This window comes from Diplotaxodon limnothrissa, linkage group LG7 (assembly GCF_057381915.1).
Source record: "Diplotaxodon limnothrissa isolate DT_005_m linkage group LG7, D_limnothrissa_male_GT1.1, whole genome shotgun sequence".
Taxonomy (NCBI): Eukaryota; Metazoa; Chordata; class Actinopteri; order Cichliformes; family Cichlidae; genus Diplotaxodon; species Diplotaxodon limnothrissa.
This window is the reverse complement of record NC_140602.1, coordinates 14,869,382-14,896,293: the sequence shown is the minus strand read 5'-3', so window position 1 is coordinate 14,896,293 and position 26,912 is coordinate 14,869,382. Positions and strand designations below refer to the sequence as shown.

General features: G+C 44.6%; 1 protein-coding gene across 3 annotated transcripts; it reads left to right on the top strand.

Moving 5' to 3' along the window:
- The first annotated feature begins 1,124 nt into the window (after window positions 1-1,124).
- On the top strand, window positions 1,125-23,813 carry slc25a22a (solute carrier family 25 member 22a). Of its 3 annotated transcripts, none has more exons than XM_085359263.1 (11): window positions 1,125-1,148; window positions 15,988-16,165; window positions 16,268-16,393; window positions 16,509-16,564; window positions 17,509-17,599; window positions 18,205-18,259; window positions 18,940-19,000; window positions 19,205-19,349; window positions 19,437-19,591; window positions 19,677-19,752; window positions 19,869-23,813. In XM_085359263.1, the coding sequence occupies exons 2-11, from the start codon at window positions 16,146-16,148 to the stop codon at window positions 20,020-20,022; spliced, it is 939 nt and encodes a 312-aa protein (XP_085215389.1). In that variant the 5' UTR covers window positions 1,125-1,148; window positions 15,988-16,145; the 3' UTR covers window positions 20,023-23,813. The 3 variants fall into 3 exon arrangements, with proteins under 3 accessions (XP_085215389.1, XP_085215388.1, XP_085215387.1); XM_085359262.1 differs by lacking the exon at window positions 1,125-1,148 and adding an exon at window positions 1,157-1,255; XM_085359261.1 differs by lacking the exon at window positions 1,125-1,148 and having other exon boundaries at window positions 15,896-16,165.
- Window positions 23,814-26,912: the final 3,099 nt, after the last annotated feature.

The window sequence follows — 26,912 nt, the reverse complement described above, 5'->3', positions numbered from 1 at the left end:
GTATGTAAGCATCTAAAGCAGGGATGTTGAGCTCATTGTACCTGATGGCCATGCACAATCGACTTTGATCTTCATTTAAGTCATTTAATTATTTAATTTATTTTATTTAATGAATCTATTACCTTGGTGTAAAATGAAGGAACATGTGTTAGGAATAGTAGGAAGAGATGCTCAAAACGTAATAAAATGCAGTTAAAAGTCATAATTTTATGACCTCCTTAACATTTTCCAAAGCTGTCCAGCGGGTTGGATTGGAGTCTTTGCTGGGCAGATTTTGCCCCCTAGGCCTTATGTTTGACAGTCCTGATCAAAATCATCTTAAACTTTTGACTCCATATCTCAAATCTTTAACTTTTTATATATTTGTTTTCTTTAGCACTTTATAAATGTGTCTCATTCATTTAAAAAAACATCTCATTATTTCAAACCATAATTTCACTATAATTTTGAAAGAGCATTTCATGTTTTTGATTCAGAATCAAATTATAATAACAAACTATAATTATTTTTGAAATATACCAATGACTGGATCTATTAATGTTGTTTTTTTTTTTAATTTCTGGTACCTGTTCAGACAGCAAACAGCTCTGAGACCTGTGAGAGCATGTTACAGGACTGCACTAAAACTGCAAACATAAGCCATTTTTACAGCTGATTACATTTCCTCCTTGTGTGCCTTTGGTCACTGAATAATCAGTTTAGCTGCAGCACAATCTCAGTATGATATGAGGACGTTAGAGCTTTGTAATGTATGAATGTACACTTTTTTAATATGTCTTATAAGTAAAACTGGGATATAATTTTTTGTACTTGTCAGCTGTTTTTCTTTATTTGGTCGTGACTCACTCATTTATTGCCGCACGCTCAGCCCCAATATTTCAGCTCCTGCCATTTTTTTTCTATTTCGGTATTCAAGGTCACTGTGATGTGATGAAGCGTCACCATGACGCCGACTCCCATCCCCCATTGCTACAACTTTACCTCCTGCACTTCCACTACACGCCACTAGAGGCCCCCATTTTTAAAATCCTCTTTTCTGTTTTTTTTCTATTTCACTCCATCGCTTTCCCTCCCTCCCTCCCTGCCCGCCTGCCTTCACTCCCACCTCCTCTACCTCCCTCCGCCGGACTGAACCGCTAGTAACGCCGGTAGGTAAACCACTGTGGGTTTCTCAGCTGAAGATACAGAGAGTAAAGGCTTTGATTTCATACCGCAGCACCACCGAGTAGACAGCGGAAGCGGCTCTGTGTGTCTGGTATGTACATAACGGGATGCAGGCAGAGCCTTGCGCTTCTCACCGTCTGGTATCTGACTCACAAAATGTGCCGTTGAAATCTCACCTGGGAATAGGGTAAAAGGCGGCACGTTGAGCTTAAATGTGTAAAACGGCACAGGAGAGATGGGGTATTAGCTTGCTTGAATGTGAGTTTGTCGCGTATTCATGGTCAGTAAATAATTTTCCGTTATGTGGTAAGCCGAGGATTTTGGGTTTTTTTGTTATCCTGTGCTGGTTTTAAAGATGTTTAGTTCATAGCCGGGCCTATTGCAGACTAACGTTATGTCTGGCCCACCGTTATGAAACAGCGGAATAACCGTTACACCGGTGGTCGGTAATATGCCTTCTCATATTTGGCCCACAAACCGCGCACACAGGTGCAACCGGGGTACGTGCAGTGCTGCAGACAAATGATGGGGTTTGTTTAAATTTTAATGCCTTGAACGCAAATATTAGCTTCTTTGATATTTGGTTATTACGGTAGAAACGGGTCAGAGTCCGTCTTCTGCCGGCTTCTCCTCCATAGTGACGGTGTTATCATGTGGGCTGGGATTGTAGTAGTGAACCCATTTAAACCCACCTACCCTTTTTTTAACTGGCAGAGAAAAGTAAAAGCTGCTCCTCTTTGACTCTGACAAGGCACACGTTGCATCTGGTTAAACGCTAACTTAGGACCACTTCTAGAAAGATCCAGCATTTTAAAGAATCTGCAAAATTAGGTAATGGCATTATTGCTGAAAAGGATACATAACGGAGGCCGTTCCCATAGTACCCACTCACTTTACTGTGACTCCTCGCTCTTCCGTCTGGGGCCCCAAACTCCCTTCAGTGCACACATAAGGTAACATTTAGCTGCTGAGTGTGCTGACATGTACATGAAAAACCAGCACGTTTTTCAGATGAACAGCATTTGTAGTGGAGAAGTAGTCCAAACAAAGCATCTTTACTGCTTGAAATAATTCATGAGGTGAGCCACTCTTGAGTATAGGGTGTCATTCCTGTGCTTTCCACTGGATCTATCACACCTGTATGACTGTGATACTCATGACTTGGCATTACATTCATTCAGAAAACTGCAAGTTTTCAGCCTTCCCTGAAAGTACGCTAAAATGTCTAGGCAAGGACCGATAAATATCACTAATGTATGTGCACCGAATGGAGAATGAAGTGTAGTGGTACTGATGGTGGGGGACAGTACTGTAAATTGTAAGCAGATACTTTAAAGCTGAATCTGGACCAACAATAGCATGATTATTCCTTTATCGAGGTTGTAGGAAAGGTGAGATGTAAGCAGAACTGAAGAGACGGGAGAGAAAAGCCCCGTGTGACTGGAAACTGGGCCACAAGGGAGACAGTTGGTGCCAGAGGAGGGACTAAACAACGGCATTCGTTGGCAAAGAAGCGGGTATTTTTTGCAGCCTGAAACCTGTGGACTCTTGGTTCCCATCTCCAGCAGGTGTTTCCAACAATGCATGCTCTGTGTGTCAGTTTTAATGGCCCCAAAGAGCACTGCCACTGACAGAGATGATTTGTGCCAAGATCACAACTCCCACCCCTCCTTTTTGTAAATGGAGATTGCGAGAGAGCTTTCATAAGTAGGCATTAGATTTATAATCCCGATGCAGTAGGGAAGAGGGAGTAGCAATCAGATTTATCTGTGACACCACAAATTTCATCCCTTGTTTCTGCACTTTTGTCCAAAAATAGCCAAAATACAAGCAGCTGATGCTTCATGGTGAAAACAGTAGATGTTGCTTTTAGTGTAGTAAGGAAATTTAAACTCGGTCATCAAATATGCTCTAATATCTATATAGAAGTCAGCCGAATGATAATATGTTGAAGCAGCTTTGCAGTAAACTTAACCGAATTCATAAATTAAAAATGAGGAAAATCTTGTCCCTGGAAGAAACTGGACAGATTGAGTTTATATTAGGTGTGACCTCTGTGCTCTTGCAGCTCAGAAAAGTACTCGACATCTGATAGAGAATTGCAGAAATCCCCTTGTCCCCCTCCTCTCTCCTTGGATGCCTCAGAGTGTGCATCTGATTCATCAGATCATTTCTTGTGAGACAGATGGATCGGTAACAACAGCCTGCGCTGAGCTAATGACGATGGCCTGTTTGACTTTCGTGCGTTTCTGTCTTTTCATCCAACCATAGTCACGTTAGCTGAGCACTTACTACCACTGCACTTTGTCATTGTTGCTGCTTACTTCCTTTTATGCTTCATGCTCAGTCAGCAAGACCTCTATCCTGCTGCCACTTGGGAGAGGAGAAGTAGCCCAGGCTCTGTGGCAGATGAGGGAATTATGCTTGTAGCTGATTTAAATGATAGGAATATCATTTGCATTCTACTTATCTGACATTACTAATGTCACTTGCATAATGATCCAATGTCTTTTCTGTGCTTGCTGCATTATTATTTGAAATATTTGTATTAGATTAAAAAAAAAGGCTTCAGTATGGCACACCTTTGTTAGGATTACGTGGATGGAAGCACTAAATTTCACACATATTTCTTAGGTAGGTTGTTCCCATGTTCTTGTTTCTCTATGGCAGCATTTTTTGTCCCGTTCCTGAAGTGAGAATAGGGGTCAGAAACTCAACTGTTATCTGTCTCAGTCTGAGCCTTGACTCTCTTCGAGGCTGTTAATCAGAAACGTCTAGCGGGTGGTTTTATGGGGCCGGCTTAAGTTGTTCAGCTCAAGGTTCTGCTTGAGTTGCATAATCATGTATTGTTTACTTATGAGTGCTTATCAGTTTCAGTAGTCCAAACTCAAAATATGACCTTAGTGTGAACACTCTCTGTGCGAGTGTGTGTGTGTGTCAGAGAGATGCTTCGAGTCACTTTTACTTGGCTGATTTGATTAAGTTTTCACTTTTGTCTCATTTTTTGCTTTTAAGTTGTTTTCCAGAAGACCTTAGAACTGAAGAAGCTTCTCGGATGAGAGGTGAAACGTCTTCAAGTAACTTAAAGAAGTCCAGAAGCTTTTCTTTGCAAGCTCCTTTGACTTTTCCAGAAGTAATTCACTTCCTTGATCGATAAATCAACATCGTGCCTGCCTATAAAAGATTTTGTTGGCCGCCAAAGAGGAAACCCTGGATTGTAAATGTCTTTTGTTTTTTTAAGTGGGGTTTCATTTACTCAAGCTTAAAATGTAGTTTTGTTTTTCAAATGGCAAATGTTGGAAAATGTTGCTGTGAAGTAAGGTAACACAGACGCTTAGCTTGAACTGTATGTGGATTAAAAGTTCTTGTGTGTACAATGAGCATGAAAAATCCCTGGTTATGTGAACTACAAATGAGGCACCGCTTTGTTATTTTCCGCTTTTGCTGTGCAAAGAACAGCATAAGAAGTATGAGCAGTGTCTCTTGCTGTGAACACTGCACACTGGTCCTAGTTGTTTCCACACAGACTCCAATTGTCATGACAAGACAGCGCAGCCACGCTATGGCTAGGGGTCAGATGGATGCTGGAGCAGACATAGCTGTGGCGTGTGGCTGAAGTGAAGTCGACAAAAAAAGCTGCAGGCAGTGTAGAGAAGGAGGAAGATGTCAGTTTCGTGGCTTTCATTTAATATTCAGTCCTGTTACTAACCAAATGTATAGCCACTTTTAAATTCAGCTTATATCCCCACTGCTGGCCGTAGCGTTAATATGCCTATGTTCGCGAGGAAGTCAGCGAGAGAAAAACAAAAGGAGCATGCAGCACAGTGGAAATGTGGGCGCAGTGTCGCTGCTCGGCGAGAAAACAGTTAAAGGAAGATGAGCGATGGAGGTGGGTTGTGAAGTTGCCTGTGTTTGGCTCCAAGGAGCAGTGAGGACAACGCCCAGGCAACAGACACCAGAGACAGCTCGCTGACCTGCTCTAAACCAATTCCCCCCCCCTTTCTTCCCTCTTCCACCTCTGGAGCAGCTAGCAGGGGCCTCAAGTCCACATCCAAACTAAACACACCAGACTGCAGCTGCATTCGTGCCCTCTGTAAACCGAAACATCACCTCGTGCTGCGAAATGTCTCTGAAAGCGGATCCGAGGAATTAGTGATATTGGTGTTGTGCAACTGTAAGCATTTGTACTTCACTAAGAAGCCCACAAGTCAGCAAAGATCTGAGACGGAAAAGCTGCGTTTGAGAGTCGTGACTCGTGACTGAGGGAAGTGATGGGGGAGGGTTGGTGAGAGGGAGAGAGCAGGAGAGGGAGAGAAGGCAGCGGAGTGCACATGTAGAGGCAGGTTGTGATTGGTGGATGAAGGGGGAGGAGAGAATGAAAGGGGAAATGGGAAGCATCCTTTTAAACTGAAGGCATTCTGTACCAAAAATAGGGTGCATCTTATCCACTGCAGACATATTTTATCTAGGTTTTTTTTTTTTTTTTCATAATTACTGTTTTAGCCTGCAGAGGGTTGAGCTTCCTCTATAGCACCTCAGGTTGACAATGAAAGCATGAAAAGCATGGAAAGGCATGAAAACATGAACATTCAAGGACACGCATGCTGCACAGATGTTTGGCTGGTGACAGAGTTGTTTAGCAGTTAGTAATCAGTCTGCATTAATGGCTAAAGCTCTCTCAAATCTACATTTACATTTATGGGATTAGTCTTGCTTTTTCATAACATGTTGATAGTTTTAAGTATTAATGGCACACATTGATTTATTGTCTTTCATCATGTAAAACGAAACACATTTAAGTTTGTCCAGTGTGAAAGAGTTTGTCAACAGGACCTTCTTATGGCAATATAGCTATCAAAGTTGAGGAGACATTTTATCAAACCTCCACTTTTACCAAAGACCTACATTGCTGTGCTAAAGTCTCGAGCCACCCCTCAGGAAATTGGAAATAGATGCAATGGTTTGTGCAGCACAAATGGAAAAACAGTATATTAGGCAAAAACAATTCTAATGAGCCTGAAAGACAATATTTGAGACAAGCAAATCTATTCTTTAATGTAACCTGAACTCAGTCAAGCTTTTTCGTAATGTATTTAAGTAGACTTCAGGAATAGTTCTCCAGGCTTCCTGAAGGACATTCAGAGCTCTTCTTTGGATGTTGGCTGCTTTTGTTACAATCTCAGTTAAAATGATCCCACATTGCTATGATAATGTTGAAGTCCAGACTCTGGGGAGGCCAGTTAATGACTGATAGTGGTTCATTGTGTGTTTTCTACCCAGTTGTGCTTTTACTCCATTGTGATGCTAATTGTGTTCGATCAAAATCTGTCACTATTTTTCTGTATTAATAATTGTATAATTACCCAACACCACTGGCTGAAATGCAGTCCTGAACTATGACAGAGCCTCCACCATGTTTTATAGATGACTGTAGACGCTCTCTGCACCAACTCTCCTAACTTCCTCTGTACATTTTGATGAGGATTTGAACAAAAATTGTAAATATGGATTCATCACACCATAAGACCTGTTGCTACTAATTTTCAGTCCAGATCTTGAGTCATTTTGTCATGTTCGCCCTGTTTTCCTTCCATAAGAAGGCCTTGTTAACAGCCACCATTTCTTATGAGGCTTCAGTGATGCTTAGATAGATCAGCTGAAGTGTCACGGCTGCCGAGGCGAGCCGTGTGGAATAAATGAGGATCCAAGCGCAGGCAGTCGTAGAGGAGTGAAGGTGATTTATTGAACACAAAAGAATGTGGACAAACAGCAAACGGGGCTCGAACTGAACTAAACTGGGAAACAACTAAACTACAGAGCACAAACCTGAATGAAAACGAGCAGAGGAGGATGACGATGAACAGCAGGGAGAAGACATGGTGGATACACAGACTGACACTGAGTAATACAGACGAACCGGCAACAGGCAGGAGAACACACAGGGCTTAAATACACACACCAGTAATCAGGGGATGAGAGACAGGAGGGCAACACAGCTGGGAGGAATCTGGGCTGACGGGACAGGGGAAACGTAAACTGATCACACTCACATACGACACGGACCTTCACAATAAAACAGGAAACTCAGATACATGGAACCAGACAAGACATTGAACTAAACAGACAGATTCACAAACAGATGGGGAGACACCATAGACAGACAGGTACAGACGCAGACTTAGAGGCAGATCGAAAATAACAGAACTTAAACAATCATCATCTAGAAAATGATAAACTAAAAGCGCTGGGTCACCGACCCAGGACCATGACAGTACAAGGGCTGGCACCAGACAGCCCAGCAGAAACGAAAAAACGGACCAACACAAAACAGAAAACAACCCGACCAGGGCGGGCGGAGGGGGCCCAGGACGGAGGGACAGAGTCCAAAAAAGGCCCAGATGGTCAAGTTCAGGAGGCCGACCATGCGAATGGCAACGGGGCAGGTCCGGATGCCGGCCGCGCAGTAGGCAGTGGCGTGGAAACAGTTCTGGGGGCCGACCGTGCGGACGGCAACGGCGGCGTGGAAACAAGTCCGGGGGCCGACCGTGCGGGCGGCAACGGCGGCGTGGAAACAAGTCTGGGGGCCGACCGTGCGGGCGACAACGGCGGCGTGGAAACAAGTCCGGGGGCCGACCGTGCGGAAGGCAGTGGCGGCGTCCAGGAGGGCGTCCACGGTGGCGGAGATGCCCAACAAGCGGCCTGGCAGATGACCGACGATGTGGAAGTGGTAGTAGGGGACCTGAAGGCTGCGTGGCCCCTGCAGCCCCAGGCGAGGCGGAAGCTGAGGCTGGACCAGGCGAGGCGGAAGCTGAGGCTGAAGCTGAAGAGGAGGCCACTGCAGGTGATGCGGGAGCCGGACCAGGCGAGGATGATGAAGACGAGGATGCTGGAGCCGGACCAGGCGAGGAGGATGAAGACGAGGATGCTGGAGCCGGACCAGGCGAGGAGGATGAAGACGAGGATGCTGGAGCCGGACCAGGCGAGGCGGATGAAGACGAGGATGCTGGAGCCGGACCAGACGAGGCGGATGAAGACGGCGGTGAGGATGCTGGAGCCGGACCAGACGAGGCGGTGATGAGACTGCAGGCGGTGATGAGACTGCAGGCGGTGATGAGACTGCAGCTGGTGATGAGACTGCAGCTGATGGCTGGACGGGCTCCTCGGGCCCCCCGGCTGACGAGGCAGGACGCTGGACGGGCTCCTCGGGCCCCCCGGCTGACGAGGCAGAAGGCTGGACGGGCTCCTCCGGCCCCCCAGCAAAAACAGTCACAGAACCAGTGGGCACTGGAGCCCCTGGCAGGAACGCAACAGGACCAGCAGGCGCACGGGCCTCTGGCAGGAACGCAACAGGACCAGCAGGCGCACGGGCCTCTGGCAGGAACGCAACAGGACCAGCAGGCGCACGGGCCTCTGGCAGGAACGCAACAGGACCAGCAGGCGCACGGGCCTCTGGCAGGGACAGAACAGGACCAGCAGGCGCACGGGCCTCTGGCAGGGACAGAACAGGACCAGCAGGCGCACGGGCCTCTGGCAAACACATAGCGGCCTGCAGCTGCGCAGAGCATTGACCCTGCTCAGGCAGCGACAGCCGGGTGCAGTCCTCAGCTGGCTTCTTAAACTCCAGGGGTCCAGAGTCTGATGGGGGCTGAAACCCAGCCTCTGGGAAGGCCCTGGAGTGCATCTCAGTCTCAGAACTGGCCAGCCTTTGAGGAATGTTGACATTATCATTAGGTTTGACGCTCTGCTTAGAACAAACGGATGAAACCCAGTTCCTTTTAGATTGATTTGACTGGGCTTGTTGTACCGGCGTAGCAAGTGACACAGGGTGCAGGGCTAGTGGCTGCTGAACAGGAGGCTGAACTGAGGGTGACTGAAACAATGGTTGGGATGACGGCGGTGGTGGAATTGGAGACTGAGCTTGAGGCCGGGCGGCTAACTGAGCTTGAGGCCGGGCGGCTAACTGAGCTGGAGGCCGGGCGGCTAACTGAGCTGGAGGCCGGGCGGCTAACTGAGCTGGAGGCCGGGCGGCTAACTGAGCTGGAGGCCGGGCGGCTAACTGAGCATCCGGTTGCAGTTCAAAAGAATAAACAGTCCTGGTATTATCAGAGCTGGTGTTAATTGTCTCTGGGATATATGCCACAGTTTTAGCAGACCCTGGGTTAGCTGACATGGGTTTAACAGGTTCAGAAGAACAACAGCCCTTTGCTTTCGCTGAAGTCTTAAAAATGCCAACCTGGGAGAGATCAGTTATCACGAAGGTAGGTAAGCTTTGTGAATTAGCTCCCACTGACACACCCCGAACAACCCCAGAAGAAAAAGTCTTACAGTTCAGATTGGAGCCGTTATCCTTTTTACTCACCACAGTCGGCCGCTCTGATATCCTGGGGTCCGACTGTGGTGAGGGGCGTCGACGGCGTGAGTGCCGTTTCCCATTTGAAGGCTGGACCGACGGGCCGGGCAGGACACTCTCCGTCGGGTCAGGGAGTGAAGCATGAGTTGCAGAGTGGGTGGTAGCAGGGGGGAGAAGATGAAGCTCGTTCAGAACGAAATTCTGTGTGAGCGGGTGAAGTGAGCTGAGCAACCAGGGGAGACCAGAAACTAAGCGCTGTAGCCGAACAGCTATGCCTTGGCGGAATTCTCTCCCCTCATGCTCGAGCCATAAGTTAATTAATCTGTCCACCGAGTAAATAATGTCCTCCCGGAGCTCCTCGGGCGGGTTGACTGCTGCTGGGTCCATAGTGGCCGGTTCGTACTGTCACGGCTGCCGAGGCGAGCCGTGTGGAATAAATGAGGATCCAAGCGCAGGCAGTCGTAGAGGAGTGAAGGTGATTTATTGAACACAAAAGAATGTGGACAAACAGCAAACGGGGCTCGAACTGAACTAAACTGGGAAACAACTAAACTACAGAGCACAAACCTGAATGAAAACGAGCAGAGGAGGATGACGATGAACAGCAGGGAGAAGACATGGTGGATACACAGACTGACACTGAGTAATACAGACGAACCGGCAACAGGCAGGAGAACACACAGGGCTTAAATACACACACCAGTAATCAGGGGATGAGAGACAGGAGGGCAACACAGCTGGGAGGAATCTGGGCTGACGGGACAGGGGAAACGTAAACTGATCACACTCACATACGACACGGACCTTCACAATAAAACAGGAAACTCAGATACATGGAACCAGACAAGACATTGAACTAAACAGACAGATTCACAAACAGATGGGGAGACACCATAGACAGACAGGTACAGACGCAGACTTAGAGGCAGATCGAAAATAACAGAACTTAAACAATCATCATCTAGAAAATGATAAACTAAAAGCGCTGGGTCACCGACCCAGGACCATGACATGAAGGGCCAGATGCATGCCACATGTCCTCTGTCAGGTCTTTGCTGGATTTATTTCTAGTTCTTAAGGACATACCTTTTAGATACTGTTCATCAGAATCAGAATCAGAATCGTGTTTATTGGCCAAGTATATGTGCAGACACATACAGGGAATTTGGTTCCGGTAGATGGTGGCTCTCAAGCACAGCAATGTAAATCTCACACACACAAGTGTCTATATATACACATTACACATACATACACAAAGCTATGTAAACCAACTATAAATAACGAATCTAAACTTATATACATAAAATACAGAAATGAATGAGGTGGAATGAATACTACAAAATGTACATAAGGTGCAGTTGCAGTCTGGCAGTGGGAGCAGTGTGACAGGTCAACTGTTAAGAAGGGAGATGGCGAGGGGAAAGAAACTGTTCCTGTTTCGGGTGGTCCTGGTCTGCAGGCTTCTGTACCGTCTGCCAGAGGGCAGCAGATCAAAAAGTCTGTGTGCAGGGTGTGAGGGGTCTGTGATGATTTTCCCTGCCCGTTTCCTGGTTCTTGAGAGGTACAGATCCTGGATGGAGGGCAGGGGGGCGCTGATGATCCTTTCTGCTGCCCGTACAGTCCGCTGCAGTCTGCTCCTGTCCTGTTTAGTGGCTGCTCCATACCAGACTGTGATGGAGGAGCACAGGACAGACTCAATGACCGCAGTGTAGAACTGGATCAGCAGCTCCTGTGGGAGACTGTACTTCCCCAGTTGTCTCAGGAAGTACATCCTCTGCTGGGTCTTTTTGAGGATGGAGTTGATGTTGGTCTCCCACTTCAGGTCCTGGGAGATGGTTGTACCCAGGAACTTGAAGGTCTTCACAGTTGACACAGGGCTGTCTGATATGGTGAGGGGGAGCAGAGTTGAGGGATGTCTCCTGAAGTCCACTGTCATCTCTACAGTCTTAAGAGTGTTCAGCTCCAGATTGTGCTGACTGCACCAGAGTACCAGCCGCTCAACTTCCTGCCGGTATGCAGACTCATCACCATCTTGAATGAGGCCAATGACAGTGGTGTCATCTGCAAACTTTAGGAGTTTGACAGCCGAGTTATTGGAGGTGCAGTCGTTAGTGTAGAGGGAGAACAGTAGTGTAACTTCTGTAACTTCTGTCGGTGCTGTGCTTTTTTGGAAATCGAATTTCCCAGAGGAACCCACCCGAGGGATTAATAAAGTTCTATCTATCTATCTATCTATCTATCTATCTATCTAGTGGTGAGAGGACACATCCTTGAGGGGCACCAATACTGAGGGACCGGGTTTCAGAGGTGATCTCCCCCAGCCTCACTTGTTGCTTTCTGTCTGTCAGGAAGCTGGTGATCCACTGACAGGTAGCTGGTGACACGCTGAGCAAGGAGAGTTTGGAGGAAAGAAGTTCAGGCACAATGGTGTTAAAAGCCGAACTAAAGTCCACAAACAGGACCCTGGCATAACTCCCGGGCGGTCAAGGTGTTGCAGGATGTAATGCAGCCCCATGTTCACTGCATCATCCACCGACCTGTTTGCCCGGTAGGCAAACTGCAGAGGGTCCAGCTGGTGGCCTGCAATGTCTTTCAGATGGGCTAACACCAGTCGTTCAAAGGATTTCATGACCACAGACGTCAAGGCGACAGGTCTGTAGTCATTCAGTCCTGTGATGGTGGGTTTCTTGGGAACAGGGATGATGGTGGAGCGTTTGAAGCAGGAGGGAACTTCACACAGCTCCAGGGATCTGTTGAAGATGCGAGTAAAGATGGGAGCCAGCTGTTCAGCACAGGTTTTGAGGCAGGAGGGTGAGACGCCATCTGGTCCGGGGGCTTTCCTGGGCTTCTGTTTCTGGAATAGTCGGCTCACATCCTGAGTGTGTATTCTTAGTTTCAGGGAGGAGGAAAGGGGGGTGAGAGGTGTGGTGGAGGTCGTTGAGTCTGGATTGGAGAGGGTGGTGGTGGTCGTTGAGTCTGGATTGGGGAGGGGCAGGGTGAAGGGGGGAGAGGTGGAAGGTGTGTTGGGGGTCAATGTCTGAAGCAATGTCCCTGGGGAGGGGAGGGTGGGGCGTGGGAGTCTGTCCGTCTCAAACCTGCAATAGAAAGTGTTTAACTCGTTGGCCAGGTCTTTGTTTGCTTCAATAGTGGGTGGGGGGCGTCTGTAGCTGGTGATTTCCTGCAGGCCCCTCCACACTGACGCAGGGTCGTTGGCTGAGAGCCGTTCTTCCAGCTTCTGGGAGTAGATCCTTTTAGCTGCTTTGATCTCCTTGGTCAGTGTGTTCCTGGCTTGCTTGTACAGGACCCTGTCACCACTTCTGAAGGCGTCCTCCTTGGCCTTACGAAGATGTTGGAGTTTAGGAGTGAACCATGGTTTATTGTTGTTGTATGTGCAAAAGGTCTTTGTTGGCACACACACGTCTTCACAGAAACTGATGTATGATGTCACAGTGTCCGTGAGCTCATCTAGGTTCTCAGATGCAGCTTCAAAAACAGTCCAATCAGTGGAGTCAAAACAGTCCTGCAGTTCCTGCTTTGCTGCGTTAGTCCACTTCTTCACAGTTTTGACTACAGGCTTGGCACGTTTGAGTTTTTGCCTATAAACTGGAATAAGATGGACCATGCAGTGATCAGAATGTCCCAAAGCTGCCCGGGGCACAGAGCGATAGGCATCTTTTAGAGTGGTGTAGCAGTGATCCAGTATGATGTTGTCCCTGGTGGGGCAGTCTATATGCTGTCTGTATTTAGGGAGTTCGTAGTTTAGGTTTGCTCTGTTAAAATCCCCAAGAATAATTGTAAAGGAATCCGGGAATTTCCTCTCCAGGGTAGTAATCTGGTCAGCCAGCTCGCACAGTGCGTTGTTCGCGTTGGCCTGTGGAGGGATGTAAACTCCGGCCAGCATGAAGGAAGAAAACTCCCGCGGTGAATAAAAAGGTTTACAGTTGATGAAAAAACTTTCCAAGTGTGAGCTGCAGTGTTTCTGTAACACTGTGACATCAGTACACCAACCTTCATTAATGTAGAAGCAGACTCCACCACCCTTTGTTTTCCCTGAGAGCTCTGTTTCGCGGTCCGCCCGGTGAAGTTGGAAGCCCGGCAGATTTAAGACAGCGTCTGGGACTCGCTCACTGAGCCAGGTTTCAGTGAAGCAGAGGGCAGCAGAGCGTGCAAAGTCCTTGTTAGTCCGGTTTAAGAGCAGTAATTCGTCGACTTTGTTTGGAAGAGAGCGGAGATTCGCGAGGTGAATGGAGGGGAGTGCCGTGCGGAATCCTCGCCGACGTAGTTTCACCAGCGCACCGGCGCGACTCCCCCGTCTACGTCTTCTCCAGGAGCCACAGAGAGCTGCTGCGCCTCCAACTAAAATCTCCAAAAAACTTTCCGGGTTTGTGAAAAATGGATAAGAACTATAGTGAGATGACTGCCTGATGTTAAGTGTAACCAGTATGTAACAAAATATATAAACAATGGGCAAATCAGAAGATTTCAGGAACGACAGGAGCCCAGAGGATGGGTAACCACAATGAAAACACAACTGCAAATGATGAAGCAATAGTTCAACTGTATTTGAAATTTGTGCACTGTATTGCCTTTACAATAACAACCAAAATTGTGTGTGCACGCACAGATACCCAAAATAAAAAAGAAAAGAATGTTAGACCCGGGTCTTTTAAAGTGTCAATAGGATCCAGATCAGGCCTGTTTGGTGATCTGGTGAGTTATTGGTGTGAGTTCAGTCCACGATCGATGTATGGTTTGCACTGTTTTGTCCTACCACAGTTCAGGCAACCAGACTTCAAGATTCAATTCCAAATGGGCTGTGGCTCGCCATCCATTGCAATGGAAAATTATTCCTCTTCTGCGGATTTCCACAAAGTCTGTAATCCAATGTTCTCCAAGGAGTCTCGGCTCCTTTCTCCAACTCAAAAAATCTGACCTAAGAGTGAGGTCAGAATTACTTCAAATGAACACGGTTCACACTTAACTAACACTTCTGTTTAAAGTATAAATCATGAACAAAATGTGTTTCAATTTCTAATGTTGTACAACTAATCAAATTCTAAACGTTTTCATTACATGGCAATGTAGCTATCACCAATCATTAAAGCAATTCACACTGCTCATTAAAAGCAGCAAACTCAATATACTCTGCTCACGGTCAAGTAACAACAGTGATGAATAAAAGTAACACAATAAAACATTTCAATACAACAGATAGACATACTGTTTTTTCCTTAACCTAACAACAGCTAATAAGTTCTCAACTAACGCTTAACAACGGGAGTGAGCGTTTAGCACACTCGCTAGCTACTTGCATAGTACCGTCACCATTAGCGTTTGTTTTTTGAAGCGAACAACATTAACATTTCAGGATGCCGATCAGCGGCTATAACAGTTTCGTTACTCACCAGTGCAAAGCACTTCGTATTCATAAAACTAGCTTCGGCTATCCAAATCTGGCGGCTAATCAAGCAGACACCAACAGCTTCGCTGTTTCAACAGCTACCACGTTTTCCCCACAGGTACTGCTATGGCGCGTGTGGTCTAAGCAGCCTTAGCAGCGCAACCAAAGGCGGGACAAACAATCCCATTGGTTGGACTGCATTTGTATCCAGGTCAAAAAATAACCTTTGAGAAACAAAATAAATAAATAAATAACACAAATAATGCAATTCCATACAAAATAATTTGGATTTTTTCTTTAGAGTCTCTCTCCAATCATGAGTGCATTTAACTGAACAAAATAAAACACCTTTAATAATAATTACAATAAACAGTCTCTAATTCCATCTGTTTGCCACTGGGCTACATAAGCAGTTGATCTCTGGAGAAAGTGATGTGGTCTGAGTGACCAAAAGCGCAGAAAATAAACAAAAACAAGAAAAGTGCGAGAGAGCGCAGTACCGAGGCTGCCATCCGCGGCGCCATCTTGGAAATAATTCATCTGCTGTAGATAGCTTTTTTTAGGCCTGCATCTTCTTCTTTCTTTCCCCACTTGAGATGTGCTTTTTTAAAAAGTTTACCTGGGTTAGAGTGGAAATATTTATGCTCGTCTGTGAACTGTGGGATATACAGAGCATAATGAAGTATCCACAGACACCAGGACTGTAGAGTGTCACCGCCCATCTTTCACCAAAGCTTAAAAACCCATTTTTTGGTATATTGACTTTCCATTGCAGGCATTTACATAATTTTCATCTCATTTTTGAAAGCACTAAACAAACAGAATAACCTTAATAGGAAGGTTTGCAAAACCTATGGCAGATTTTTAGTTTCAATGCATTTAATATAAGTTGCTTTGAGCAGAAGCATGCATATATATTTATACTTGTTGCCGTAACTTGCTACCAAAGCAAGTCCATGTTGCAATATTTGTAGAGGTGACATTGCTTCATGGTAACCTTTGAAACTTTTCTCATTCGGGCGACTTCATGACAGTGATAGATGGGACCGGTTCTTTTTCTGTTTCTTTACAGATATCCCCTAGCTTGACCTGACAACAGCTGGAACAAGTCAAGTGGACAGAAGATAGTCCCGCTACATAATCCCACCCGGACAGCCGAACACTACTCTTAACAACAAACCAGCCGGTTAGCAGACGCATTAAACTTTGACCAGTCAGGGCTTCAGATAAATGGCTGACAAGCAGATCAGGTAAGGTTACAGAGGTTTGGAGCTGTGGCTTTGTTTTTAATCTAGTGACCATCCACATTTGATATTTTTGTCTTTGTGTTTATGGTTGTTACCTTCATCCAGTTTGCCTGCCAAATTGATCAATGGGGGGATCGCTGGCCTAATCGGAGTGACCTGTGTGTTTCCCATTGACCTGGCCAAGACTCGGCTCCAAAACCAGCAAAATGGATCTCGCCTTTACACTAGCATGTATGACTTTCTTTTCTTTTTCCAGCTTTAATCCACAGTAGCCTTGTGTAGTGTCACTCAGCCTATCAGGCAGCTCTTCAACTGACATACCACAACTGTTGTGCTTGTGTTACAGGTCAGATTGCCTTATTAAGACCATTCGGTCAGAGGGATATTTTGGGATGTACAGAGGTAAAGTGAAGATTTTTGACTTTGTATGTGATTAATGTGCAAACTCATTTAAATATAAGATAATCATTTTTCTAACCTGTGTAGGCTTGTGTGCTTGAAGCACCTCCTGTTATGCGCGTATCAAGTCTGTTTGGTGTTCACTTAAACAATGTTTTAATAGTTGATGCTTTTTAGTGTAGTTGGCAGGGACATGGATATCTGCACAGAGCACAGAGCCTCACATTCACCCTCTGATGATGAAATTTATGTCACTCAGACCTAAGTGTATCTTTGCATTCTGCAGATGTGGAAAGTCTAACATGAGATAACATGGGGAGTGGTGGTTTTTCATGTGTCTTTTTTAAGACACAGTTTTAAGAAACATAGATTTCCCTTTATTAGTTTTTACGTAGTTTTTTTTATTGCTCCAAGAATATAAATCCCATGTGGCAAAATAAGAACGACACAACAACCAATGACAGTCACACACATGAGTGAATAACAGTCACTCTTACAAAGGACAAAGGGAAACTGAGGCTATAGATACACACATGAGGTAATCAGGGAAGTGGAAACACTAGGGTAACAAGAAACGGCTAAAACTAATTAAGACAATAACAAAGGAAGTCAAACCTACAACAAGGCACAAGAGGAAATAACTAAGAAGGGAGTCACCTGACAGAGATGAAGATTTAAAAAGTTACAGGAGGATGCTGGGAACGCTAGACTAAACAAGATCAAAATATAAACACTTTTAAATACCAGTGGAAACCAGGTTACAGTAGTAACATGTACTAAAGGCTAAACATACAGCCATTACAATAATCAAGAAAAACCTGGTACACAAAGTTAAACAACAACAAAACTCACAAACTGTAGAGAAAAAAGAGACTACTTAAATACTTATTTTTTTCTTCTTCTTCTTTGTGTCTTACTTTCCTTCTCTGCCATTCTTATCCTCTCAGGAGCTGCCGTGAACTTAACGCTAGTCACACCGGAGAAAGCCATCAAATTAGCTGCAAACGACTTCTTCAGGCATCACTTCTCCAAGGATGGGTGAGAAATGAAAGTGCTGACAGGCAGATTGACACTTGCCCACTCCTCTAATTCCCACTGTAATTAACTGGCGTGTTTACTAGCATATAACCTGACATGTTAGCTGTCTTTAGTGTCACCAAGGCTCCAGCTAATCCCCCATTTTCTGTCATCTTCTCAGAGGCACCGAGCACTTCACGCTGGCTTGTTTCTAAATACAGAGTTACATGTACGTGTGAAATATAATTGGCACACAGTGGAATCACATTACATGCGCCAAAAACCGATCACAGTGCGCTGCTGAATAAAAAAGTACCTGTTATCCACCATGAGCACTGTCTGTGCAGACAACCCTGGAGCTCTCTGGGGCATCCGTCTCCATCGCTATGGAGACAAACATGTAGGCTGATGAATGATTGACTTGTCTGGCCCACCTGCTCGCCTTGTGAATTATTAATCTGCCCTTGTGCTTGACATGTTGATATGGAAGACAAAGATTAGCATCACCAGCACTAGTGGTTACAACTCCTTTTTCGAGGACTGTGGAAATGAAGTTGTCTGGCTCTCACACTGTCAGTCTAGTGTCTGCTTTAATCTGATCGCGCTTTTACCTTTTGCTTCTCCAGAAAGATTACTCTGTTCAAAGAGATGTTGGCCGGTTGCGGTGCAGGTACATGCCAGGTGAGTGAGTGAGGCGCTTCTTTAATTGCATCCTCCTGTTCTCCATCTGGAACACCCAGCTTTAACACTGCCAGTGTCAGATCACATCCAAACTACTGGACCTCATTTGTCTCTGCCTACAGCTGGAATTAACCACAGCCACCTTTAAATGAGAGGTGGTAGTCATAAAACATACTTGGGAGTTTCTCACTGCAGATAGTGTTATCTGTGATCTGAATGTGACCTGTAATATTCCTTTTTAGTGAATGATTTCTAATCACTGAGATGCTGTCCCGTTAGCGGGCTATACTCTGGCAGCTAGACGTGAGTGCTCAGATAAGACTCTGTGAGAGTGCTCAGCCATGTGCGCTGAGTGAGTGAGTCAGAAGGAAATGCCTGTTGTCAATGAGGCCAAAGGCTTCAAGCCCGAGGAATGTGATTAGATTAAGTGTAGCAGACCTTGGATTAAGATTGCAGCTGAGAACATGACCATCTCACCCTTAATCCAGTTAACTAGTTACTACTGTGTGGATTAGAGAGGAAAACAAGAGTTGGCATTTAACTAATGGATGAAATTAGATTTACACTGCATTTGTTTTGTTCCCCCCTCCACTCTATTAATCAGTCGTTTCAGATTAATTTGTTCACAGTCTGTAAATGTTGACAGTTTATGTGAAACCTTTATTTTGCTCTAATTGTAGGTTATTGTCACAACTCCTATGGAGATGTTGAAAATTCAGCTCCAAGATGCTGGGCGGATTGGTAAGAGGAGATCTAATCTAGCAAATACTGCGTTGTTTGTGACATTGTGTAGTAACAGTGGCCTCATGTGGTCACGTCAGAGATGACAACAGTTTTATCTTATTGTCTTTTTTTCTGTTACAAATCCAAAATGTTTGTTCATGTATACCTGCTCTTAGCATCGAGTGCTTGAACTTTTCTTTTAATGTTCCCTGCAATTTGTAGCTGCTCAAAGGAAGCTGATGCCAGAGACAGTGGCAGCAGGTACCGTGGAGACGAAATCCCCGACAGCCATGCAGATAACCAGACAGTTACTGAGGGAAAAGGGCATTGCTGGGCTGTATAAAGGCCTTGGTGCCACGCTGCTCAGGTAAAACAGATTTGGCAACTGTACTTTTGTAGTTTTAGTGAATTTCTCAGAACTTACTGTCATGGTTTTATTTCTCTGATTTTATAGGGATGTTCCATTCTCTATTATCTATTTCCCCCTTTTCGCCAACTTGAATAACTTTGGAAAAAGAGGCGCAGAGGGCCCTGCTCCTTTCTATGTTTCGTTTATATCAGGCTGCGTTGCGGGAAGCACAGCAGCTGTGGCTGTAAACCCCGTTGATGGTGAGCAGTGGCACTGAGAACACTGTTTCTGCAGTCTTTGCACTGATGTTTGATGTTATACTCACCTGAACTCACTGTGTTGCAGTTATAAAGACTAGACTGCAGTCGCTGACCCGAGGGAACACAGAAGACACGTACGCTGGAGTGACTGACTGCATCAGGTGACCTAATTATGCTTTTACAGCACATGCAAAGTGCTATGTACAGTCACCCGCCATGTCTGCCGGTGCTGGATGTGTTTTTGGGTTAATCCTATGTTTTCCTGTTTGTTCCCCAGGAAAATCATGCGTAACGAGGGTCCATCAGCCTTCCTGAAGGGAGCCTACTGTCGAGCCTTGGTTATCGCTCCTCTGTTTGGCATCGCCCAGGTGGTCTACTTCCTGGGCGTGGGTGAATTTATCCTCAGCTTCTTGCCTAAAAAAGACAAATAAGGAGCACCTCCTTTCTGCCTTTCCCTCCCATAATGCATTACACCAACTTCGCGAAGATTCATCCCATACCGAGAGAAGTTTGTGATGGGTCCGAGCGTGACCATTAGTACAGATTGTTTTTTTGTGTTGAATGTGTTCAAATCATTCAGGAGGGAGCCTTAGTTTGCCAAGCTGCCTATGGCGGCACAAAAAAAAATCCAGTTGGCAGGTTTAGCCAGCTCTCTGGAAATAAAGCCACAAATATCAGCTTGTTTTAAGTTTGAAAAAGAATATCACTTTATAATTACAACATTGTACTTATCTTTTTGAATATGATTGTTAAAGTTTTAAAGCAGATGTACTGCCCTCGGTTGCTGCAGTTCTGCCACCCTACAGTACCAAATTTTAGTCTTTAAGTGACAGATGAAATCTTACCAGTTGGTTTGAAACTATAAATTATAAATGATGATGATCAGATTAAAAATAAATGCACATTCCTTACTTAGGCAAGTAGAAGAATATTAGTCCTGTAAAACAAAAAAAACAAATCAAAAACACAACCTTCCCTTAACCTTATGTCTTAAAAGGTAACACACAACGAGTTACAGTAACACAGGCCTCTGTTTCAGACAAAGACCGAGGCAACTTGTTGATGTGATACCAGCACAATCGCTATGATCTTTCCATAGGAGCCACATCCCTTCCTGTAAGTGGTTGTAATGAACCCAGCCATTCAGCTCTGAGCACACTTTGATTGCCATGGCTTTTTAAGTAGATCAGGTTCCATCTGATGCGTTGCACTACCACAATGGTTCAACTGTTGGCCCCCCTCCACTACGACTATAGCTTTGTTTCGTGGATGCACACTGGACTGAAGCACCAGTGTGAGAATCGGTGCTCAACTACAAACTACATGCGTAAACTTTGTTTGAACTTTGACGGAATCACAAAACAGCTGCGCCCTCACGCCTTTTTATGGGTCAAGCGTATCGCACTCCTGCCCACACCCCAATCACTGATGTCACAGCGGGGGTTTAGTTAGCCTTTGTCAGGCGACCGAAAACACCTGCTGTGACATCACTGATTGGATTGCGACCTAAAGTGCAGCAAGCAGTTTTCTGCCACGCGTGATGCACGGTGGATTCAGACGGACAGCATTGCTGTGAACACTAAATGAGCTGAAAGTAATTCTAATGGAAAGCCAGATTATTAGTAATTATTGATGCTAACAAACGGTCAGACCTCACCTCCTGAGATTTATGAATACAGTCATCCATTGTGGAGCCAGCAAGTCCAGAGCATTTCATCCTCACATCAGATACAGACCAAATTATTTTTGTTTACAGATGAGTTCATATTCAGTTTGAATTCTTTATCCAAACTTGAATTCAATGGCAGGACCCAAAGAGCTAAAAATCCTTTGGATATCAAAAAATCACACTAATGCGTTCTCAGTGCAGTCGATGATTTTTTTTAACCAAACATCTGTTTATTTGCTTTAGAGGGTTTTGTTTGCTTTAAGCTGCGAGGGAAAGCAGCCCTGTTGTATCTCGTTTATGCATCACGACACTGAAGCGCTGCCATTGGTTTATCTCACCGGAGATCAAGGTGACTTTGAAGTGTATTATTCCAATCACATTCCCTCCTTGTTCCCACCGTTCAAGCAGCTCGTCAACTGCACTGTTGCACTGTAGATACACGATGCAACTTTTCAGTGTATTTAATTTGTGGGAGTGAGCTTTATTTATCGATATTCCTTTCTGTGGGCAGTATAGCACTATGTATTTGTGTGTTGTTTTTCTTTTCCTGTGTCAAAGTGTCCACCTTAACTATATTGTAAACATGCAGATGATATGAACTTGACGTTTTAGGATTTATTGTTTGTTTTGTAAATGATGGCTTTTTTGCACACCTACCTCTCCAGCTCCCCTGTCAATTCATGTTGTGGTGATTTTTATGTTTTATGATGATGTGGACATATCGAATGAAGGAATATTAACGCCGGACACATCATATGAACTTAAATGCAACATTTTAATGAGATTTTTTTCTTAAATGTTTGCAGTGGGAAACATTAGTGTCGTTTTCTTTTTTTCTTTCTTTTTTTTCTTTTTGGAGGGGAGGGGGAGGCATTTCTGCCTATTGCCTATTGCTATTGTTTAAGTGTGGGTCAGCCTGTTTCATCAGCTAGGACCAAATGAAGCATCGGTGATAGAGGGAAGTGTCTTTTGTTTTAAGTTAACGACTCGCAGAAATGCTTAAAGAGTTCTAAAAATTAAATGTGAAAGCCGACAGAGACCTGCTGGCATCGGACGGTAAAGAAAATCTGTCTGTTTTGAATGGTGCTTCTTTCATGAGGTGGCTGCAATATGACAGTGGCTGCACTAACGACCAAGGCCACACTGACTGAATCACTTCGAGCTAATCTCAGCGTTATCAGTGTCTTAACTGAAAGCCATAGGTCAGTGAGGGACATCATCTGGCACCTCCAGCCATGTCGGCAGATAATAAGATGGCCCGTCTGCTCACGTGAGCTTGGCTTCATAAAGTACCGCTGTAATTTTTCTTTTTGTTTTTCTTTTCCACATTCCAAGTTCATTTCGTATTTGCTGTTATTGTCATCACAATGCCTACGTTTGTCTCGTCCAGATTTCCTTTAAAAGCCCACCCCTCCCTCGTTGCTCTCGGATCGTTCTCATCTGTTTTTTTGCCCGAACTTTGAACACACTGCGCAAGTCAATTTTCTTTAAACCCTGCTGTGAATTTAAACTGACCTTGTGCATTAGGTTTTTTGTGTGTATGTGCGTGCGTGTCTGACGGTGTAGTGGTGTAGTTGATGTGTAGTTGTTAGTGTGACACCGCGGTATTTTTCTCTTGATTCTCTTGATTGTCGGTCCAGTGCCCTCCCCCCTCCCGTTCTTTCTATCTGTTGCCCTCCTCTGCCATCCAATCTGTCCAGCATCTGTCGCCAGGGTGCGGGCTAACACAGAGGAGCTTTTAAAACACCAAATGTACGACCCGGAGTGTATACAATCAAAGAAAGCACAAAGGATCATTAGGCACAAGAGACCCGCTTTGGATACTCGAAATCTTGGAAATCCATCTGCTGCTTTTGCAGACGTGATTTAAAAGTCTTGATTTATTTCTTTGCAGAAGTCTTGAATGAAATGAACATGCTAGCTTATGTATGTCTGTAAAACTGGATCCATAGGGCTGAGACAACAGGTCGTTATAAGAGACCCAACGTGATGGTGTTCACTACGTCAGCCGTCACCAGTTATCCACAAATGTATATCTCGTACATATTCTAAACGAATCTAATATAAGAATGTAATGTAGGTGAGATGTATTATGAATATAGTGAAGAGTTTATTACGTTTTAATCTAAAGATTTGTGCTTTACACATTCACCGAGAAATTTCACGAACCAGCTCACTGATATGCAATAAGTAAAGCCACACACACACACAGACACTCAGTAGGAAAAAAGTAAACGCTGAACACCATCTGTCAGTCACAGGAAACACAGTGTATGAATAATGCAGCTGGGGGGACCTTGGAGGCCTTTTGGGGGGTCTGAGCTCATTTCACGGCCTCTGTTCTCTTCCTCCAAGAGGAATTGTGCATTATAGCACTTTAGAAATCGAGGACCCCCCACCCCCGCTGTCCACCTACAAAGTCTCTCTATGACATAGAGGGTGTTTATGAATATGTGGTGAATGACACGGTTGTCTTAGACATGGTTTACAATGCAATGGAAAATAAATAAATTGTGTTCCCTGTCACAATTCGCTGTTAAATAAACTCACTGTCCTGAAATCTCCTGTTGTGGTTGTCTGTGTGCTGAGTGTCACACTTTTTCCAACTCTCATTATTGTGGTCCGGCGGTCGTCCGAGAGAACACAGAAGAACTGACACAGCGTTTTTGTTTTTTTTTTTTCACGTGTAATAGTGCTGTGAAGACTAAACAGTAGGGCTATGTTTTGAAGACTACAAGGATGACATTGTGGCTCCTCGGGGCACGGGTGCAGCTGTGACTGCTGTTATGGTTTTTGCCCGATGAAGCCACCAGGTGTCAGTGTGGGGTCGCAGTAGAGCTGTGGTCCTCTAGTGGGAGTGGGAAGAGAGCAGAACAGCGCCTTATACTACAGGTGTATGCTAAGCTGGGGTGGTGTGGTAGAAGATCACGCGCTCCCATCTCACTCACTGTTTCAGCTTTCTTTTGTTAGTCTCTTACAGCTGTGGCAGACCTTATAGGCAGCTGAGCCTCTTTTACCTGAGCTCTTTGTGGTTGCACTCGCTGAATAAGGTCTATGTGTTTAGAACTTGCATGATAGGAATAAGTGCATTTTCTTGTGCAATTTAGCCTAATGTTTGGGGTGTGTCAGCAGAACATATTCATTATTAATCCCTTGCTGTTTGCAATGAATTTAACATTTTGTTCATGGCATTAGTTCTCTGGGTGCTATTTTGCAGCAGCCTGCAGCATTATTACATCATAGCACTTTCATACAGCCCTGCATGCACACCACACACACCCCGCTCTCTCTTTTTCTGTATGTCTTTGTCTTTGATCTTATTTAGGCAGAGTTAGATTTCACATTGAAAGCTGTTCCTCTCTGAGAGACTCCTTTCCTATCCACTCCAGTGTTTACACGCACAGCAGATTAGCTGAAGGCTCATTTTACCACAATGACAACACTTTGAAATACAGAAATAAGCACCAGCTGCTGTTCTTTTCCTCACTCGAGTCCTTTTCATGTGTCATGACTAAAGCTTTCCACCGTGAACTATTATTAGCCTTTCCTGCTTTCTAACAAGAGGATGGGAGAAGGTGGAGGAAGAGGTGGTCTAAGTTGGGCTTAATGGGAAAGGATGATGAAGGAAAGAGGAAATCAGAGGTGGAGACAGCAGAGGACCATCTACAGAAGGAGCAGAGAGCCGGAGGAAGGGAGGGGATGACGGTGATGTGTATATAGGTCACTAAATCAATGGGAATCAGGTTTTTGAAGGGGAGAGAAGGGGGTATTTATAGATACCAGTGGAGACAGATGCATCAGTGACAGGCACAATGCTGCTGGGAGCACAGGGGCGGGGGGTGGTGGCTGCGGCGTGGGGCAGGGGGTGCGAATAGACTGTGGTCAAATTAGCCTGTGGAGAATTCTCCTAACAAATGGCAAAAAGATTCTCAGGTCGTGAACAAATAGCACGAAGCGCAGTGGAAAACAAAATATAATCAAATGGAAATCACTGCAGGACGCTCTGAGCAAATGACCTTCGCAGCTCTATTGACAAAACGCAGGCAAACAGTTAGTTGAGGTATTGCAAATGCACACAGCATTTGCATCTACAGTACAGCTCTTCTCATATCCTATTGAATTTCTAATCTGTGATATCAGAGGGCCACGTGACGGAATAGAATATTAGCTTTCTATTTTGCAGACTTGTGTGGGTAACATTCACATTTATTACTCAGGCGATCTGAGAGTCTCTGATAGTCTGTGAAGTACAATAACATACCGCAGGAGACGCTGTCAGAATTTCACAGCAGAGGGAATTGATGACCAGTGTCCATTTTAATGATAATTTGTTTTCAGATTTAATGCCATGGATTAATTGAACTACTTCTATTTTTTTTTACAACATCTACTGAGTGGCAAATGTTATGATGTGGGCTCTATGGTTTAGTTTTAATAACTGTCATGACTTATCCCATTTATTTTATAATGCTCTAGCTTCATGCGACAGGAAGTTCCAGCACAAATTGGAAATTTGCTCATAGAAAGGGAAAAAAATAATTGAAAATGTTTTAATTTGCTTTCTAACTGGCTTTTTCTAGAACTAAGTCAAGGTCATGGACAAACTGTTCCTTCACCACTTCCTGGGCTGCCAATGGGTGATGTAAGGCAGGCTGAATACCGAGTGGTAAAATAACCGACATCTCATTTCTGCATCTAATATAGGGATAGTCGTCACATCACCTTGCATCAAAAAGTGACAGGGGAAGCACCCAATGACTCCAAGAAAGCCCTCAGTCTGCCCGGGGCCTAATGATGCGGTCGGCAAACTCATGCAGGATACCCTCTTGCATGAAATACTATACAACGCGGGGATATGGATATGAGGCAGGTGGGGTGAAGTGACAGGGCCAGATGGGTTTCCAACTTTTCTCGCATCATATCAGTGTTAGGTGGTAGTGAAGCACTGGGTTTTACAAATTGATCCATTAAAATGTGTCATTCAGACAGTGTGCCGAGTACATGAGCGCTGCCATTGGTTTGTCTTTATTAATTAAAGACAATTAATTAAAGACTGGTGATTCCACTCCACTATTATCATATCATTTTTAAGAAATGCACTTTTAATATTCAACATTTGTTTGGATATTTAAATAGTTATTTAGTAATGATTAGCATCACTGTTGATTAAATATTTACTTATAACTTTTTTTTTCGAGTCACATGTACTCATGTAAACAAATTACATGGAAAATTAACATGTGATCAGATTACTTAAAGTCAGCATTTTGGGCATGAACTTTTTCCTGAGTGGATCAAATCAGTTAATGTTGGCATCAACGAACAAAAGCTTGAACTCTACTGGAGAAGGAGACAGTTTTGCTTGATAAATAGCTTAAATGAGGATTTAGTTGTCAGCTAATCATTTCACCTGCATTTTACATGCACAACCTATGGCCATTCTAATAAAAGAATCACTGGGCATTTACATTTTTAACGCATTAATCTTCTGATTAAAAGAGAAGCTAAAGACTGAAATGAACGCAGGATTTTGCTTGTAATTTGGTACCTTTACACAGTTAAAAGCTGTTTAAACCAAAGAGTTTTCCAAATTAACCTGTGCAACATGGTTACAAGCCCTGCCTAAATAAGTCTCCATCGGTGGGCTGTGAC

Bases quoted from the DNA above. Each gene is read 5' to 3' on its own strand.
- slc25a22a (XM_085359263.1), top strand. From the start codon at position 16,146: ATGGCTGACAAGCAGATCAG. The intron at 16,166-16,267 runs GTAAGGTTACAG...ACCTTCATCCAG, and splicing joins ATGGCTGACAAGCAGATCAG to TTTGCCTGCCAAATTGATCA. The intron at 16,565-17,508 runs GTAAAGTGAAGA...TTATCCTCTCAG, and splicing joins ATATTTTGGGATGTACAGAG to GAGCTGCCGTGAACTTAACG.